The sequence below is a fragment of the Callospermophilus lateralis genome, chromosome 9 (assembly GCF_048772815.1).
Source record: "Callospermophilus lateralis isolate mCalLat2 chromosome 9, mCalLat2.hap1, whole genome shotgun sequence".
Lineage (NCBI taxonomy): Eukaryota > Metazoa > Chordata > Mammalia > Rodentia > Sciuridae > Callospermophilus > Callospermophilus lateralis.
Window position 1 is genome coordinate 29279596 of NC_135313.1, and position 19682 is coordinate 29299277.

General features: G+C 40.1%; 2 protein-coding genes across 6 annotated transcripts in view; both read left to right on the forward strand.

Annotated features, from left to right (window-relative positions):
• Nucleotides 1-5979: 5979 nt before the first annotated feature.
• Nucleotides 5980-6849, forward strand: LOC143407521 (3-hydroxyacyl-CoA dehydrogenase type-2). Its single transcript, XM_076866833.2, is given in 3 exon segments — nucleotides 5980-6359; nucleotides 6361-6574; nucleotides 6577-6849. Coding segments are annotated over 3 exon segments (867 nt in total).
• A 10721-nt stretch (nucleotides 6850-17570) lies between these two features.
• Nucleotides 17571-19682, forward strand: part of Ino80d (INO80 complex subunit D) — a 74506-nt gene continuing 72394 nt past the window's right edge. For 3 of the 5 annotated variants that reach the window (XM_076866743.2, XM_076866742.2, XM_076866739.2), the window contains exon 1: nucleotides 17604-17760. The gene's annotated coding sequence lies outside the window, so the exon portion shown is untranslated. Of the gene's footprint in view, nucleotides 17761-17936; nucleotides 18210-19682 lie in introns of those variants that run through there. The other 2 variants (XM_076866740.2, XM_076866741.2) reach the window with 2 other exon arrangements.

Sequence of the window (19682 nt, forward strand, 5' to 3'; positions counted from 1 at the left end):
CAGGTTCAAGGTCAGCCTAGTAATTTAGTGAGACCATAAGGAACATAATAAGACCCTATCTCAAAATAAAAAATAAAAAGGTCTGGAGACTTATTTCAGTGGTAAAATCATTTGGAACTGGGTTCAATCCCCAGGACCAAATATCCCCTAACCCCCCCCCAAAAAAAAACCCTAAAACAAAACCCCTAGCATGCTTCAACACTATAATGATTTTGATACAACAATATGTATTTTAATGAGAATAGTTGTATTAATGGATGCAATCCAGAAATTAAATATGGACAACTTAGTATATTGTGGAAGCTTTTTGCTTTTGTCGTGTTGACATCTGCTTTTATTTCAAAATAAGAAGTTAGTATATATGGTATAATAATTTTGTCTCTGTCCCTGTTTCCTGATACAAGCTCCTAAAACCCTTTTAATTCCCTCAATGTTGAGCTGATATGGGTATCATTTGTCCTAATATTTGGTCTTTGTCCTCATAGTTCCTGACATAGAGCTCCTAAATCCCTTGAAATATCCTGGGTAGTGGGAGCATCTTTTTTCCTAATGAAGCAACTCTTCACAGGTCCCTAGAAGCTTCAGGGTGGAGACTGGTCACCAGAAAGACTAAGTCTGGATTAGAAACTAAAACTATAAGTTGCAGATCCCCAACCTCCAGGAAGAGGAAGGGGGCTGGAAATTGAGTTAAAAATCATTTATATTGACTAAACTATCAAAAAAACTTCCGTTGGGGTTCGGAGAGCTTTCAGAGTAGGGTGGTAGGAGGGTGGTGTGTCCACAGAGGGCATGGAAGCTTTGTGTCCCATATTCCCAAGCCCTCCACCAATGCTTTGCTCTGTTTTTCTTATTTAGCTGTTCATGTCATATCCCTTGTAGTAAACTAGTGAATTTAAGTAAAAAATTCTCCTGAGTTCTGTGTACTATTTTAGCAAATTGTCAAACTGGAAGTTGTAAGAACATATCCTGGCTTTGTAATCAAGTCAGACAGAAATATGGGTAACCTGGGGACCTTATACTTGTGACTGGCCTCTTAAGTGAAAGCAGTCTTGTGGGGCTGAGCCCTTAAACTCACAGAGTCAGATGATGACTCTGGATGGTTAATGTCAGAATTGGACTGAATTGTAGGACCCTCAGTATGTCCAGGGAGTTGGGAGAATTGGTTAACGTGAGAAAAAACACTCCACAGTTTAGTGTCAGAAATTATTGTTATCATCTTTTAATTTTTAATTTATTTGTATTTTTTTGGTACTGAGAATTGAACCCAGGGGCACTTTACTACTGTGCTTCATCCCCAGTCTATTTTATTTATTTAAGGTACCAAGGATTGAACTCAGGGGCACTCAACCACTAAGTGACATCCCCAGCCCAATTTTGTATTTTATCAGAGACAGGATCTCACTGAGTTGATTAGTGCCTTGTCATTGCTGAGGTTGGCCTTGAACTCTCAGTTCTTCTGTTTCAGCCTCCCCATCTGCTGGGATTATAGGCATGTGTCACCATGCCTGGCCCCAGACAGGGTCTCGATAAATTCCTTAGGGCCTTGCTAAATTACAGAGGCTAGCCCCAAACTTGGGATTCTCCTACCTCAGTCTCCCCAGTCACTGAGATTACAGGTATGTGCTATCACACTTGGCTATTTTTGTTATTATTAATTATTATTATTTGTGATATGGTGATTGAACTCAGGGGCACTTTACCACTGAGCTATATCCCCAGCCCCTTTTATATTTTAGTTGTAGATGTACACAATACTTTTATTTATTTTTATGGGTGCTAAGGATTGAACCCAGTGCCTCACACATGCCAGGCAAGCACTCTACTAATGAGCTACAAACCCAGTCCCTTATATTTTATTTTGACACATGGTCTTGCTGTGTTGAGTCACTGGGATTATAGGTGTGTGCCATCTCACCAGGTAGTGTCAGAAGTTTTGTGAGGAAAAGCAGCTCAGCATGTAAAACCATAAATACATAAAATCCTTTCACAGTGCTTAAATGAATTAACGTTTTTTAAGTTTTGTGAATTTAAAAATAGAAGCAAAAAGAACCCAGTGAAAATCACATTATTACAACAGTTTGATTCAGAGAAAACAAAAAACTTTCTCCATTTATTTATTTGCAGCTTGAACACTACCACTGATCTACAGCTCTTTTTTTTTTTTTTTAATATTTATTTTTTTAGTTTTCGGCGGACACAACATCTTTGTTTGTATGTGGTGCTGAGGATCGAATGTTCGCATGCCAGGGGAGCGCGCTACCACTTGAGCCACATCCCCAGCCCCTTATCTACAGCTCTTTTATTTTTTATTTTGACAAAGTATAGCTACATTCCCCAGGCTGATCTTGAACTTGAGATCCTCCTGCCTTAACCTCTCAAGTAGCTGGGATTACAGGACTGCATCACCACCCTGGGCTAGAAACTCCCTTTTAATGGGGGGACCGGGAAAGACAAATGGTTTGCATGGAGTATTTACATGGGCTTTCTAAGAATGTTATTGTGAGTCTCTATTTCCCCACAATTTAATTTAATTTGCTTATTCATTTTTAAGATGGGGTCTCACTGTTTTCCAGGCTATTCTTGAATTCCTGTACTACATGCATGTGCCATCATGCCTGGCTCTGCAATTTTTTCTTTAGATACATTTCAGATAGAGACACATGATATTGGAATGAAATATATATAGGGACTGATAATTTATGCCATCTTCAATGACTACTACATGAAGTACAAAGAGTTTACTATGATAAAATTTAATTAACATAATTCTATTCTTGTTCCTCAACAGAGACAAAATGGTTACCATCTAGTTCAAGTTTAGCCTAATGGTCTCCTGAGGTTGATGTTAACATCATTCTGGATAGGGCAACAGGAAGCATCTGTGTATCCTATCATGAATGAAGATGATTCATTCTTTCCCCATTCAAGTATAAATTCTGTTGGTATTAAATTACCTAATTGCTATTTATATATTTAAACGTTTAGACATACTGTAATAACTTCTCAGTAAACTTAAATGATTTAAACCATGGAAATTCTTAATTTTTCCCAGTTGGTCAACATCGATTCTTTTTTTTTTTTTCCCCTCCATGGTTTAAAGGATACTTGTCATATGAAAGCTATTCTTACAAAATCTTTTGTTCTCATGTTCTACAACCATCTATGGTGACAGCAAAACTCAGGGAACAATGTCAGTCAATTAACAGTTCCCAAAGAGCAGATGGCATAAACGATCATGCCCTACAAAATGGAGAAGGGGAATACACAAAAGATATTTGCTCAAAGATGCTAAAGTTTCCATACAAAAGGCTATAATGGTAACCATTTTTAAATCTCTTGTATATTTGCAGGTGATTCTCTTACATCCTATCTTTTATTTTTGACCTGAGAGAGCATGTAAAAATAACTTAAGAGGGGCTGGGATTGTGGCTCAGTGGTAGAGCGCTCACCTTGCACATGGGAGACCCTGGGTTTGATCCTCAGCACCACATAAAAATATATGAATAAAATAAAGGTATTGTGGGGCTGGGGATGTGGCTCAAGTGGTAGCCCGCTCGCCTGGCATGCGTGCTGCCCGGGTTCGATCCTCAGCACCACGTACAAAACAAAGATGTTGTGTCCGCCGAAAAAACTAAAAAATAAATATTAAAATTCTCTCTCTCTCTCTCTCTTTCTCTCTCTCTCTTAAAAAAAAAGGTATTGTGTCCAACTACAGCTAAAAAATAAATATTAAAAAAATAACTTAAGAGTATGTATTTATATTAGGTATTTTTAGCAATGAGGAGTACACAAATAAATATGCTAACAGAAAAGTAGAATACTTAACACTGCTTTCAGATTTTTAAACTGTACTATAAAATGACCAATTGGAAAATAATGTTTAAACGTTACTAAAATGATTAGAATTGCACACATATTTTGTTAGCCATTATGGACTTTTATTTATTTATACATCATATAGGACCCTTGTATATGCCAGGTAAGTCTTTTGCCACTGAGCTATAGATGAACTTTTTTAGTGAAATTAATAGAAAGTCTACACTTACTCTCTCAGAGCTCTTCTCATTTAACCTATCTTAAAAAAGGGATTATACTTCTTAAGAATTCAAAATCTCAAATACTCATTAATTCAAAAAAATTTCTGATGATACTTTGTGCTCAACCTGTAAAACCATAAATACATAAAATCCTGTTTCTGATGCTAAGTGAATAAAATAGACAAAAACAAAAGTTCTAGCTCTCCTGGAACATCTATATCTTTAAGAAATTTTTTTTTTTTTTTTTTTTTTTTTTTTTTTTTTTTTGTGGTACTGGGGTTTGAACCCAGGGAAGCTCTACCTCTGAGCTACAAGTTGCTCAGTTGGCCTGGAACTTGCAATCCTCTAGCCTCAGCTTTCCAAGTCACTGGGATTATAGGTATGCACCACAGCACCCAGTAGAAGCTTGTATTTTTAAAGCAGGTCATGAGACTAGGGTTGTAGCTCAGTGGTAGGGCATATGGTTAGCATGTGTGAGGCCTCTGGGTTTAATCTCTGGCACCAAAATAACAACAAATAAATAAATAAATATAAAATTAGGATCTATATAAGAATAAAACATCCCTAAAATAATAATTGGTTCCTTTCTTGCCTGACTTCATCCATGTGAAGGCAGGAGCTGAATTTTTCACCAATATCCTACTACTTGTACACTGTAGATGATTTATAGGTACTTCTTGAATATTTGAACAACAGAAAATCCTTAAAGTAAGTAAAAATAATGGTTCTTTGTTACATGTTATATCTCTTTGAACTTTTCTGCTTGGCTTTCAAAGTTCTCTTTTTTTAATATTTATTTTTTAGGTGTAGTTGGACACAATGCCTTTATTTATTTATTTTTATGTGGTGCTGAGGATTGAACCCAGGGCCCCACACATGCTAGGCGAGTGCTCTACTGCTGAGCTACAACCCCAGCCCCTATTTATTTATTTTTATGTGGTGCTGAGGATCGAATCCAGGGCCTCGCACGTGCTAGGTGAATGCTCTACTGATGAGGCACAACCTCAGCCCCTCAAAATCCTCTTAACTGGGCCCTACCCTACTTTGTCTACTACATTTCCCAGTACACACCTATTCCACTGTGGAGAAGACCTGCTCACTCCTGCTTTGGATCATGCCATTTCCTCTATCCAACATCAATAAAAATTCTCTCCATTTTAACAAACTGATCTCTGATCTTCCATGTATCTGGACTGTGTTAGGGATTTTGGGGTATCTGATTTAATGCATACAGGAGTGAATGAGGCCCAGAGTTCTGGGAGAACCCCACTGCACTCAGTTCCTGAATTGGGCCTAAAGCCCAGTTTAGTAGCACCTAGCCTTCTCCAGCAGTTCAAGGAGCCCTTCTCTCCTCACCCTCGCTGTGGCCAGGAACCCTTGCTTATTTTTGTTTACTCTTCCTGGTTCTTCTCTTTGCAACTAGATTATAAATTCCCTGAGCACAACTGTGTAGTTACCCAATAAATATTTCACCACTGAAGAATGCATGCACTGGGCCTATAATCTCAGTGGCAGGATTAGGAGTTCAAAGCCAGCCTCAGCAAAGCCATAAACATCTCAGTGATACCCTGTGTCTAAATGAAATACAAAAAAGGGCAAGGGTTATGCTTCAGTGGTTAAGTGGCCCTGAGTTCAATCTCCAGTACCAAAAAAAAAAAAAAAAAAAAATAGACCACATGGTTTGATCTGAGCCTTTCATTTATTTATTTATTTAGATACTGTGGATTTAATCCAGGTACACTGTGCCACTAAGTCATTTAAAAATTTTCAAATGTCACCATTTTTTTAATTTGAAATATTCTCCTGAAGTTGCTCAGACTAGCCACAAACTTGTGATCCTCCTGCCTTAGCCTCCACGGTCCCTGGGATTACAGGTGTACACCACCAAGTCAACTGTTAAAAAGTTAACCTTTGAGTCCTTCAATAGTGAGGCTGGTACAAGATGGCTGTGGCATGTTGGAACATGAAGGGCCTGGTAGCAGTAATAACTGGAGTAGCCTCCGGTCTTGGTCTGGCCATTGCAGAATGACTGGTGAAACACGGGACTACTGCTGTGCTTCTGGACATGCCTTACTCAGGTGGTGAGGCCCAGACCAAGAAGTTAGGAAAGAGACCCATGTGTGCCCCAATCGATGTGACCTCTAAGAAGGATGTGCAATCAGCCCTGACTCTAGCAAAGGAGAAGTTTGGCTGTGTGGATGTGGCTGTGCACTATGCAGGTATTGCAATGGCCATTATTAAGACATACAACTTAAAGAAGAACCAGGCCCATTCCTTGGAGGAGTTCCAGTAGGTTTTCAATGTGAAGCTTATGGGTACCTTCGATGATCTACCTGGTTGCTGGTGAGATGAGCGAGAATGAACCAGACCAGGGAGATCAATGTGGGGTTATCATCAACACTGCCAATGTGGCTGCCTTTGAGGGCCAGGCAGGACAAGCTGCATATTTTGCTTCCAAAGGGGGTATAGTTGGCATGACGTTGCCCATTGCTTGGGATCTGGCTCCAATAAGCATCTGGGTTATGGCCATTGCTCCAGGTCAGGTCTGTTTGGCACCCCATTGCTGACTAGGCTTCCAGAGAAGGTGTCAAACTTCCTGGCCAGTCAGGTACCCTTCCTCAGCCAACTGGGTGACCCTGCTGAGTACGCTCACCTGGTCCAGACCATAATCAAGAACCCATTCCTCAAAGGAGAGGTCATCTGGATGGATGGGGCTCTGCATGCAGCCTTGAAGGGTGACAGCAGGGAAAACGAAGGCTCCTGTGCCTCATCTCCCCCTGGGGTACTACTACCAGTCACCCTCTGTGCCTAATAAACTATTTCATTATAAAAATTTTTTATTTTATTTATTTATTTTTGCCTTACAGATTTATTTATTTATTTTTTATTATTAGTTGTTCAAAACATTACAAAGCTCTCATATTTCATACATTTGATTCAAGTGAATTATGAACTCCCATTTTTACCCCATATACAGATTGCAGAATCATATCGGTTACACATCCACGTTTTTACATACTGCCATACTAGTGTCTGTTGTATTCTGCTGCCTTTCTTATCCTCTACTATCCCCCCATATTATAAAAATTTTTTTAAAAAATTAACCTTTGAAACAAATTCCATCTTTGACAATTTAAAAAATAAACTTCTATATGGTCAGAATTTGCCTGAGGCTTAGCATATATAGATTTTATAATCTTGAGGTAAGTTCCTGTTATCCCTAGTTTTTCTAATGTTTTGAACATAAAGGGATGCTGTACTTTGTCGAATGCTTTTTCTGCGATGTGAAAACTCTTTTTAAAAGAAATACTTCTCTTGAGATTCAAAAGTTGTCTTTCACTTATAGGTAAACAATTTAATGTTCAGTTGGTCTACGTCCTTCACTGACTTTAATCACAACCCCCTTCAGTTTCTTTTTTCATGCACAGAAGTCCTAGTATTTCCAGATTTTCTTTCATTCTTTCGACCACACAATGGTTCTATATAGATCTTCTCTGGCTCCTTTGTGTCTTTGAGGTAGAGTGACCTAAATTGCATAGACAAGCTTTATTTTGATGAGCTACCCTAGCCAGGGTCACATATTCTAGCCAGCTAATTTCCCACAGACATGTTTAGCTTGGCTAGTAGTTGTTAAAAAATAAAGAAGAAAAAATTTAAATTTTATTTTGGTACGAGGACTTAACCCAGGGGTGCTTTACCACTGACCACATTCCTCGGCCCTATTTATTATTATTATTATTATTTTGAGACAGGGTCTTCCTAAGTTGCTGGTGCTGACTGGAACTTGCAATCCTCCCGTCTTAGCTTCCTCAGTCACTGGAATTACAGGCACATACCATTGCACCCAGCTAAGAAACAATATTTTTAACCCAGTGGTCTCAAGTTCTTCTCAGGTTCTACCATTCCTTTAGACTTACACCAGGCCAATTTCCTAGACTGTAAAGTCAAGGAGACCAGAGACTGCCTGTGTTGTTCACTATTAAATACTGAAGCTGCTACAAATTTCATCCTTATGTAGAAGCAGCTTTTCAACTTTTTGACCCAACCCTGAATGAAAATATACCTGGGCCTGATGGTGCACATTTTTTATGCCAGCAACTCAAGAAACTGAGGAAGGAGGGTCACAAGTTCAAGGGTTGTCTGAAAATAAAAAATAAAAAGGACTGGGCATATGGCTCAGTGATAAAGCATCCCTGGGTTCCACCTCATATATAGGCACATATTCTGTGTTAACACTTCAATTACAATGACTTTGGATATTTTCTATCATTCTCTTTTTCTTTCTTATGGAGGTATGTGTATGTAGTACAAGAGATTGAACCCAGGGCACTCTATCACCAAGCTACAAACCCAGCCTTTTTTTATGTTAAGATAGGGTCTAAGTTGCCCAGGATGGCTTCAAACTTTTGATCTTTCTGCCTCAACCTCCAGAGTGGTTGGAATTACAGTGATGCACCACTATATCCAACTCTCCCAAATTTTATCTTTTTTTTTTTTTTTTTTTTTTTATACCAGGTATTGAATCCAAGGGTGCTTAACCACTGAGTCATATCCCCAGCCCTTTTTTATATTTTTATTTAGAGACAGGGTCTTGCTGAGTTGCTAAGTGCCTTGCTAACTTGTTGAGGCTGGCTTTGAACTCGTGATCCTCCTAACTCAGCCTCCAGAGTTGTTAGGATTACAGGCATTCACCACTGAGCTGGCTATCATTCTTCTTCATAATCTGCTAAATTGATGCTTTAAATTCCCACATTTTCAAACATCTATGGCAGAATTAAGGTAAGATCTCTTGCCACAGTATTACCTAGTACCCCTGAATAAGAACCCGGTTTGTTTGTTTGTTTGGTTGGTTGGTTACAGCCAGGTGCTAGGGAAATGCCTAGCAGTGTCTGGTACCTGGAAGAATGAACAAATGCTTGTAGTTTTATGTTGACTGAGTCTGTTCTTATGTGAAAATAAAAGTTCAATTACATATATCCATATATTTTTAATTTCTATTTTTTTAAGTGCTGGGAAACACTCAGAGCCTGGACTTCATGCATGCTAGGCAAGTACCTGAACTACTTCCCCAGCCCTCAATCATATTTAAAATTATTCTTAAAAACTAAACTTTAATTTACTGAAGAGCATTAACTTTAATCAAAAGGAAAAATCACACAAGTAGTAAATATGTAATAGGACTCCAATTAACTATATAATTCCTTTTAAAACTTTAGAAACTGATCCAAGACCCAGGTGAGGCAGTGGATGCCTACAATCCCATTACTTAGGAGGCTGAGGCTGAAGGATCACAAGTTTAAGGCCAGACTCAGCAATTAACTGAGACTCAGTCTCAAAATAAAAAATAAAAAGGGCTGGGGATGATGTAGTTCATTGGTAGAGCACTCCAGGAGTTCAATTTCAAGTACTTAAAAAAATTTTTTGATTTTACAGTTAGCTACCAGACTTTTCTCAGTTTTCAAAATCTACTTTGATCTACTTTCTATGAATTCAGTGGAGAGAAAATAAATAGAAATTGACAGTTATGGAGTAGCTGTTATGAATGATCTAGTATATCATATAGGGTCCTAAAATCACCTTATTCAAACAGTCTGTGTTAAGAATGAGGGCACTGAGGTTTGAGAGGCCAGGGAGCCTGCCCCAGTTTTCAAGTAAATATTAGCCCTGGGATTCACATGGTTTCTGATCTACCCCTACACTAATACTGAATGTGCATTTTAAAACAATAAATGAATAGCTGCCCTATAACACAACTGAAAATATTAGACAAGTATAAAACTTTTACTGTTCCCTTTGTGGTACCACTTTTAAAAAAAAATTTAATAATTCTTTTATGCCTTATTGTCAATGTCTTTCATTTTCAATACTTAGGATATTGAAATTTAAATGCATTTCTCTGTATAGAATGGTTAATGAAAGGAGTTAAGTGGTCATAATATTCTTCTTTTGTGTATTCTGTATGTACTTCCTGTACCCCTTATATTTTCAGACTTTGAAGGGCACCAAAATCACAGCTAAACTTAAATTTTTTGTTGTAGACTATAAATTATCTGGGTATTTGAAAAATATATGGAAAAAAATCAGTAAACAGTTTCTGTTTCAATGCATATATTTGGTATGCTAGAATCTTAGTTATCTCCCTTCATCTTTCCTTCTGTTGAATTTGGCTTATGACCATGGTAAGTCCACTGTCTAGGTAATGTTTAAAAACAAAACAAAACAAAAACAAAAGGTTACCTCCTGACCTTGAGCAGTACTAACTGTAGGTGTTTGCTGGCAAACAACCAAAAAGAGCAGCTGCTCTTCCCTTAGTACTTGCTGTGTGCTGGAGACCCTGCCTAGAGCCTTATATCCATTACACCATCTAGTCCTCAGAACACCCCAATGAGGTAGGTAGTATTATTATCTCCATTTTTACCAATCAGGAAAGTGAGAGGTTAAGAAGCTTACAAAGAGTCACACAGCACAAAAATGCTGGAGCTATATTTCTAACTTGATGACCTTGACCTCAGAGATTAAGCTCTTAACCACCAAAGCCCCTTACCTATGTGGAAAACAGAAACAAAAACAAACCAAAAAAAAAAAAAAAAAAAAAAAAAAAAAAAAAAATCTGGAAAACAATGTAGGACATTAAAGTAAGAATAAGGTCACTGTACACTTGGGTTGGCATCAGAAGGCTTCAGGGACAAGGTTTTAAGCAAAGTATCAAAGCAGAATGGAATTTGAGTTGGCAGAGCTAAGAACAGAGAACATCAAAACAAGAAAAGAAGCATCAAAACAAAAGTGGCCATGGCTTCCTGTATGAGGCAAAAAGAACACCACCTAATAGAGGGATCAGGTTGAGTAGTTTCTTTTCTTTTTTTTGGTACCAGGGATAGAGCCCAGGGGAGCTTAATCACTGAGCCACATTCAGCTCCCTTTCCCCTTTAAAATTTTATTTTGAAAGCTGGGCAGGGTGGTGCACGCCTGTAATCTCAGTGGCTCGGGAGGCTGAGACTGGAGAATCTCTTCATAGCCAGCCTCAGCAAAAGCAAGGCACTAAGCAATTCAGTGAGACCCTGTTTCTAAATAAAATACAAAATAGGGCTGGGCATGTGGCTCAGTGTCTTTTTTTTTTTTTTAATTTTGAGAGACTGTTGCTTACAGGCTCCCTAATTTGCTGAGGCTGGCTTTGAACCCATGATCTTCCTGCCTCAGCCTCCTGTGCTGCTGGGATTATAGGTATGTGCTACCACACCCAGCTAGGTTGAGTAGTTTCTAGTGGAATCTTATCTGCTGTCATCACTACATTTTTTTCTCTTTCTGGTTTTAAGAATGAAACAGGGGTTGGGGTTGTGGCTCAGTGGTAGAGTGCCTGCCTGGCATGTGTGAGTCACTGGGTTTGATTCTTAACACCATATATAAATAAAATAAAGGTCCATCAGCAACTAAGATTATATATATTTTAAACAAAATGCAAATACCAATGTTATACGGCACCCAGTTATGCAAAACCCAGAAATTCCAATGTATACAAAAGTAAACAGTAAGATTTTCAATTGCTACCACTGCCTTTAAAAACTTAATGTCTTTGATTATCTTCCTTGGGTTTAAATCAAGCTATTTGGACTATGTTGATATTTACTCCTTATTTTATTGTAATGAGGAATAACTTACTTCCCCATTCTTACTAGTGAGTTCTGGTTGTCTTTAAGGACATGGGAAAGATGTTACAGCACAGGAAGTTCAAACTTATTAGTGGGCTGTGATCCAGAAAATCACTGTAAATTAGTTGTTTGGAACCTGGAATTTATTTTCCCATGGAAATAGTGGTTATGTTCCCAGAGGGTCCACAAAAGCTTACTTAACTAAGAATGCAGTAGAAATGAACATTGTCACCTTTGTGCTAACCTCTGCCTATTATCCTGAAGTCTCTATGGATTTCTCTCCTTATTACAATGTTTAATCACCACTTTGGGAACAGCTTTTTTCATTACAAATTATAGAAAATGTTGACTGTCACTTGTAATTCTATCCAAATCCAATCTTTTAATTGTTCTTTGGGGGTATTTCTTTTTACCACCCAATACTTAAAACAGGACTTCTGTTGGAGTTATTTTCCTTTTTCTAATATCAAGGAGTCAGTATAATGGCCAAAGAGTGCCTATAGCCTAAGCTACAGTGTCACGTTCTTTGCTATAGCTTGATAAGCACTGCCATCAGAGGCCAAGAAGATATATTCTTAACTTTGTAAAGTTTTAAAACAAACAACCTCCCTAACACTCTTCCCCAGCTTTCTTGGCTTTTGACATATAATCATATGATAGTTTCTAGGTCTTATTTGTCCTGAGTTTGGTGGTATACCTTAAGAGACTACCTGAATAATGTTCATGCACATTTTAATTATAGTTGAATTGTTACTACAGAAATTTCATTCTCAAATAATCTAAAGCTATGATCTAAATGTCTGCCAAATACATAACTTATCTCAGGAATACTTTCTTTCATGTTATAATAACCACAATAAAACAAAAATATCTTTGTTTTAGATGGAAACATTACCAAGAAATGTTTCCAAAACAGAAATGCTTTAAAAAAAAATTGTGTATGGCCACAATAATAGTGTGGCATTGCAAATTTTTAGGCCATGTACACATTCCACTACTACCTCCTTACTTCTGGGGTATTGCCATGTTGCCCAGACTGGAGTGCAGTGGCTACTCACAGGCATAAGCCCACTAGTGCCCAGCACATGCAAACCTACTGGTGTCCCTGTTCCTAGCAGGTTACCATATTGATGCTGAACCTAGTAAGGACACCCAATTGGCTTTGGTATAGCACACTACATCCTTGAACTTCTGGGCTCAAGGGACCCTCAACTTCCCCAGTAGCCACCACACCCAGATCCTTGGAATTTTACATGCCAGGAATTCTTGGTATTATTTTAAAGTCTGCCTGTGTTGGAAAAAAACACCTTTAACATTAGGGAAGATTCTTATCATCACAACTACCCTCCAAAAAAACCCACCAAATTTACCTAACCATGTCATCAGTTGTGTGTGTATTTTTTTTTTTTTTAAGCCCATTTGAAAAAAAAAAAAAAAAAAAAAAAAAACCCATGTGATTGTCAGCAAACATTTGCCAACAAAATCATGGCTTTATTGTGTAAAGACAAATTCTACTATATTAAATGTGCATACATCTTTTGCTTTAAATCCTCACAATCTATGAATGACACCTTTTAAGGATATAGGTGGTATTTTTCTTAATAACTTCACTGTAACAGCCATAATATGGTGGTCAATTTTTATAAAATTAAAATCATTAATATAGAAGGTAGATTGATTAGATTCTGATAGTAAAAATATTAAGGTAAGACAGCCCACACCTGTACTAGCTAATCTCAGCAACTGGGAAGGTTGGGGCAGGAGGATGGCAAGTTCCAGGCCAGACTCAGCAATTTAACAAAACGTTGTCTCAAAAATAAAAATGGCTAGCGTGGTAGAGCACACCTGGGTTCAATATCCAGTTTAAAAACAAAAACTGGGGCTGGGACCATGGCTCAGTGGTAGAGTGCTTGCCTAGCATAGGCGGAACCTGGGTTCGGTCCTCAGCACCACATAAAAATAAAGGCATTGTGTTGTGTCCATCTACACCTAAAAAAAAATATATATTAAAAAAAAAAAAAAAAATTGGGGCTGGGGATGTGGCTCAAGCGGTAGAGCGCTCGCCTGGCATGCGTGCAGCCCGGGTTCGATCCTCAGCACCACATACAAACAAAGATGTTGTGTCCGCTGAGAACTAATAAAAAATAAATATTAAAAAATTCTCTCTTAAAAAAAAATAAAAATAAAAATAAAAACAAAAATTAAGGCAAGTGTAGTCCTATTTCAACTAAAGACCAAACAGCTACTTATAAAATCAAGGCATGATAGAATAAATTAGCTAGTGCTTTACACCAACTAACACTGCTCATTTTCAGGATCTGTAAGAAATTTTTTCTTAATAACAATGCATTTCTTTTTGACAATAGGTATTGAACCCAGGAGTGCTTTACCACTGAGCTACATACATCCCCAGTTCATTTACTATTATTATTTAAATTTTAAGACAGGATCTTGCTAAATTGCCCATGCTGGCTTAGAACTTGCCCTGCCTCAGCCTCCGGAGTTGCTGGGAATATAGGTGTGGTGTATGCTACTGTACCTGGCTCACAGTGCATTTCACTGACAAATATTAACCTTTTAGCATTCTTCAAAACAACTGATAGATTTAGGCACTATACTTCAGAAAGGTGAAATAAGCTACTAGTTAACTAATGAATGAAAGAGGGCTCCAGTAGCAGGTGACTAAAATTGTTTTTGGCAAAGCACAGTGGTCAGGAACCTAGGATTTCTAGACCCATGGCATTTTAGTAGGCACCTTGGAAACTACAGGGCAGAACCTAGAATTTTATTGAGCCAAGAAATTTCACACTCTGACAAATTAGACAACTATCCTGTCTTAAAAAAATAAAAGGAAAAAAACAGCATAAAACTTTTTGGAGCTCCTGTGGGAATTAAATGAGAATACATACATAAAGGTATCTAGCAGGGTTGGAATTGTAGCTCAGTTGAAGTACAGCACTCACCTAACACAGAGCTTGATCCTCAGCACCACATAAAAATAAATAAATAAAATTAAGGTATCGTGTCCATCTACAATTAAAACTACTTTTAAAAAAAGTATCTAGCAAAGTTACCAATGTGAGTCAGCAGGGTGGTGACAGGCAGGTATTTGACTAATTCAAGCTACTAAGGAGGTTGAAGTGCGAGGATCACTTGAGCCCAGGGGTTGGCAACAGAGCAAGACCCCTTTAAAAGTTAGCCAAATTTGAGTAGTGAGAATTTTGCTGGAGGAAATAAAAGTGCTCCTAAATTATGACAGCATTTTTTTTAAGCACTTTTGCTTCTAAGAATTGAGGGTGCCTGAAATGAATTAACAAGTGACCAAATTCACCAATATTGCAAATTCAGTGGGATTCTTCTTAGTTGAGCAGCAATCCCCCAAATTTTGACTAGTTGGCTAGGATGATGAATAAATAGTTTATACCATGTACAAGTCAACCTTTATAAAGAGAAAGCACTGAAATCCTGTGATTATACAAGTACAGTATTAGCCTGATAGACATCATGCAAGCACATGTCTCTTGGGTGACAAAAGGGATTGCATAAAAAGATACAGCCAGCTTAAGGCAAACAAATACATCTGAATTTCTTGAAACACTGAAAACATCATCTATAAAGTTACATCAGATATAAGGAAAAACAAACTTTTAGCAAACATGGTTTTCAAGTTCACTAGAGGTCTAAGTAAAGGGAAATAGTTTCCTTGCAATGACCACTGTTTATCTCCAAATGTTAAAAACAAATAAGTAAAGCAAAGTTCACAACTGAGGCTTCAAAGATGTTAAGAACCAGTTAAGTTGGCAGTGGCTCTGGAGGCAGAGGCAGGAGGACGCAAAGTTCCAAACCAGTCTCAGCAATTTAGCAAGGCCCTATCTCAAAATAAAAAATAAAAAGGGCTGGGGATGTGGCTCAGTGGTAAAGCACCCTGGTTTCAATCCCCAGTACAATAAACAACTAAATAAATAAATAAACCAGTTAATTTTACTTTTTTTTTTCCCTATTAAAGAGAGGCAAAAACCCCCAAAATAATTCGGAATATTTAGGTATTATATTCAAATTTAGATGATAAAGATGGTGTTCAGCAAGGCAGAGTGAATACCTGATATGTGCATTAACCAAACTCACCTTAAAGTTATAACAATTTCTGAATTCGGAAGCTCAAAAAATAGACATTTTTATGTGGAGTCATAAGTTACTTACTACTGATCCAAGGCACTAAAACTACAAATTCATTCCCATGAGGTTAGCCAACATGTGTTAGAAAAAATATCTTTTAGTACAAAACTCCATTCCTCATTCCCTGTAGAACATAAAGACAGTCTGGTCATTTTCTACCATTCTTCTCTCTCTTCACAAAAATGGAAAAAGTCTGTATAATTCATTCTTCTCCAGTAAGAGTTCTCTTGGTACTGATGCAAATAGGCAATGCCCTTCTATCACTTTTGCACTACCTCAATATTGTTTATTTTTGATCCTATTTACCTATCATGCTTTGTTCATTAAAAAAAAAAAAAACAAAACAAAAACAAAAAAAACTTCATGACATTTTTTTCGTTGTAATATATGAAAACTCATTCATACAGACCGGCAACACAGTGAAAGTTCTGAACTAACATTTCAACTTTAACAAAAATAAACAGATTTCTCAATTCTGTGATACAGGATGCAGACAGCAACACATGTAATACAAAGACCTAAACTTTAAGGACTCTAGATAGATAAAAACGAAATGACCACCTATCATTCTTAATAATTTTCCTTAAGAAACCTAAAGCTGAGTTTAAAAATCTATTTCCAGGTTTACAGTATTCTTCCTTCATAGGCAGACCACAACAGAATTAGGATTATTTCCAGAAACATGGTCAGTTATACACTGGGGTTAGATTTAAACCTCCAGTGATGTCTGCTTTTATTTGCACTGTGAAAAATAAATAGCTGTATTATGCCTTTCTGGACAGTCAATAGGTTTTATTTACATTGCTTTGCAAGGAGGAGACAAAAGACATCTCTTTACAATTGTTTTACAGCAATCTCAGTTTAGAATACGTAACACAGACATATGTGTATGTATACATATGAAAACACAAACATTTATATAGAGAGTAACAAAAATAAATAGACAAAATAACTATGAAGTCTCTTGAAGTACAGATTTATAAACTGTCCACCAGACACAGAACTTAAACCTGTAATGGACAAAAATCATTACTGACTTAAAAAAAAAATACGACTTTCACTAACATGGAAAAAAATTAAGATAGAAAAGAGAAAACAATAATCACCGGAAAACCTATGTCTTGTAAAGATTTCTTCCCATCAGAAGATGCAGAAACATTTCCCCCCCTGGAGCAAATGCACACGTTTCTCATGAACCCTCAGTTTCTTCCCTGCTTTCTCCCCCAGGCGCTGGTGTCGAAGGCCGGTGTGGACTTTTTTCCAGAGGTGAGAAGTAGAAATGTGTACTTTATCGGGGAGCGAGTGCACTTTTCCCCCTGGCCCCCCTTTGCTCTGCCTCCAAGATGGTAGGAAAGTTGTCGTTTCGGAGGGCAGAGGAGCCACTCTCTGGTGTTATGTCCTCGCAGTGCCTGTAGTGGTGCTGTAGGAGGCTGCTGCCTCTTCTTGTGCAGCCCCGGCAGCCCTGCCTTCTTGGCTGGAGAGTATATTCAGGGATTTCCCCTTAATAATCACCGACCCTGGGAGCACTTTTTACTTTCCAAAATAAAAATATGATCCTCACCCCTCTTGCTTGACAGGGAAAGGCTCTCACTGAAGCCCAGGGGGGAGCAGTAGCAGCGGCAGCCGAGCTTCCTAGTCCATTGCCAGCGCCTCTCACTCTGATCTGTCAGCCCAGCCGAGGGAAAAGGGGGGAAGGAGGAAGAAAAAAAAAAAAAAAAAAAAAAAAAAAAAAAAAAAAAAGCAGCTGAAAGGTAAGCAGAGGAGGCCCCAGGCCCGGCCCACATCCCCGGGCTCCCGTAGGGCGGCGGGCTGGGCCGCGCAGGCAGGGCGGGCGGCGAGCGCGCTTACGTGAGGCCGGGGATTTGCCGGCCCACGCCAGGCCCGGGGCGGAGAATGAAAGGGTGAGTGGGGCCGGCGCTGGGGTGGCGGGGGCCGGGGGCCTACGGGCCTCGGGGGCGCCCGCCGGCGGCGACCGAAGGCTGGCGGACGGGCGGGCGGGGGTCTGGCCGGGGCGGGAGCCGGCCGGGTGGCGAGGCCGGTGCGGGCCGGGGTGGGGGTGTGCGGCGTAAGGGGGGGGGAGCCGGGTAGGCCTCGGGCCGGCGGGCCCCGCGGCGGCCGCGCCCTGCCCCCGCACCCCGGGCCTGCACGCGCCCCCTCGGGTCCCCCGGGGCCTCCAGGCGGGACGGCGGCGCTGCCGGGCGAAATCCGGCGCCGGCCCCGGGGCTCTCCCGCGGGGCGGCAGGCCCGGACTGACGGGACAGGGGCGTCAGGGGCGTCAAGGCCTAGGAGTGGAGAATGGGCGCCGGCCCCCCTTCCCCCTGGGTGTCTCACAGACGCCCCCCGGATTCCGGTAACAGTTGAATTTATTTATCCCCCTCCTTCGCGCTCCGGGCGGCAGGCCGGGGCGGGGCGGGCGGCCTGGCGGGCGTGGGGTGGGGTGGAGGGGCGGTGAGAAGTCAGGTGCAGCCGCGGCCCGGAAAGTTTCCTTTTAGGCCCGAATTGGGGTCTGCCCTCTCTTCGGGGAGCCCTGGACCTACCGCCCGGGACCCCCGGGGGCGTGGGGAGAGCACTCGGCTATTTTGAAACTCTTTGCCAGTTCCTGTCCATTGAAGGTACTCCGCCCCTGCACCCCTGGCCCGCGCCCCACCCCACTCCCAGCGAGCCCCGTCGGGCTGCAAACTCCAGCCTGTTCCCCAAGAGCCCTTAGGCTGGGGGAAAGGCCTTCTCTTCCGGTTTGGAAAAGTTTTCAAGGGATTTTTCTTAGCGTTATTAGTTAGTGACCGTGTTTTTTAGGGGTGGGAAGGGAGGGAGATTCAGGTGGTGTTTCTTCTGGACAGTCTCTGCCCATCTCCGTATTTAGCCCTTACCCCCCGAACTGGGTTTATTATCAGGTTTACCACCCTTTTCCTTCTCGGACTCCTTTGGGTCCAAAATCCCCTTTTCTGGTCAGCTCCGGCAGAGGGAAATATGGGGAGCAGCGAGACAGGCAGCGAGAGGGGCAGGACCAGGCAGGATTTCTGGAGCAGCCCCCAGATGCAGGAGCAGCCCTCCTATTTGGTCACTGTCCGGTAAACCAAGCCCGGAATGGAACCAAGGGTCCCTGGTTCTCAGGACGCTTGGAAGCTTTCAAGACTGCGAGGAGGAGGGGGAGGTGGGCAGGGCAGCTCCTGAAACAAGGTCTTCCTACAGTTTAAGATCAGTAGTTTATTTATTCTGATAACTGATTAATTTATGCACTATTCTTATATGGCACTCTGGAATCAGAGAAATGGAAGTTTTAAGGAAACTTGTTACTACCACATCTTAGAAGGGTCTGTGGAAGAGCCTTCTGGAGTTGTTATTATTATTATTATTATTATTATTATTATTTTTTCTGTTTAAACGGATTCAATTTAGTTCTGTTTTGGCGTCGTGAGTTTCTGAGAGGTTTTTATTTTTGTTTTTTGAATGTAGTAAACTGAAGTTTCCAATTCTAGATTTCCCACTTTTCAGGGATAGGAAGTTTCCTGTGGCTACTCTTAACCTCCTTCTGGATGTTCTTTAGAGTTGATGTTGAAATGTTAATGGTTCCTGACACCCTCCTCCCCAACCCCCAGTGTGGGCACGTTTGGAAACGTTATTTTTCCTTTCTGTTTGTCCACCCCCCACACCCCCGCCCCCTCCCCCCACTTTTTTTTTTTTTTTGGTGAGCTTGGGGCAGTGTGGTTTTTGTGTGTGTCCTGCTTGGCAGCAGGTTGGAGGTTGCTAGCAGAGGTATTCCACGTTCTGACCACTCAAACCCTACCAACAGTAAAAAGAGTAATTTGGAGAGCAATGGATATAA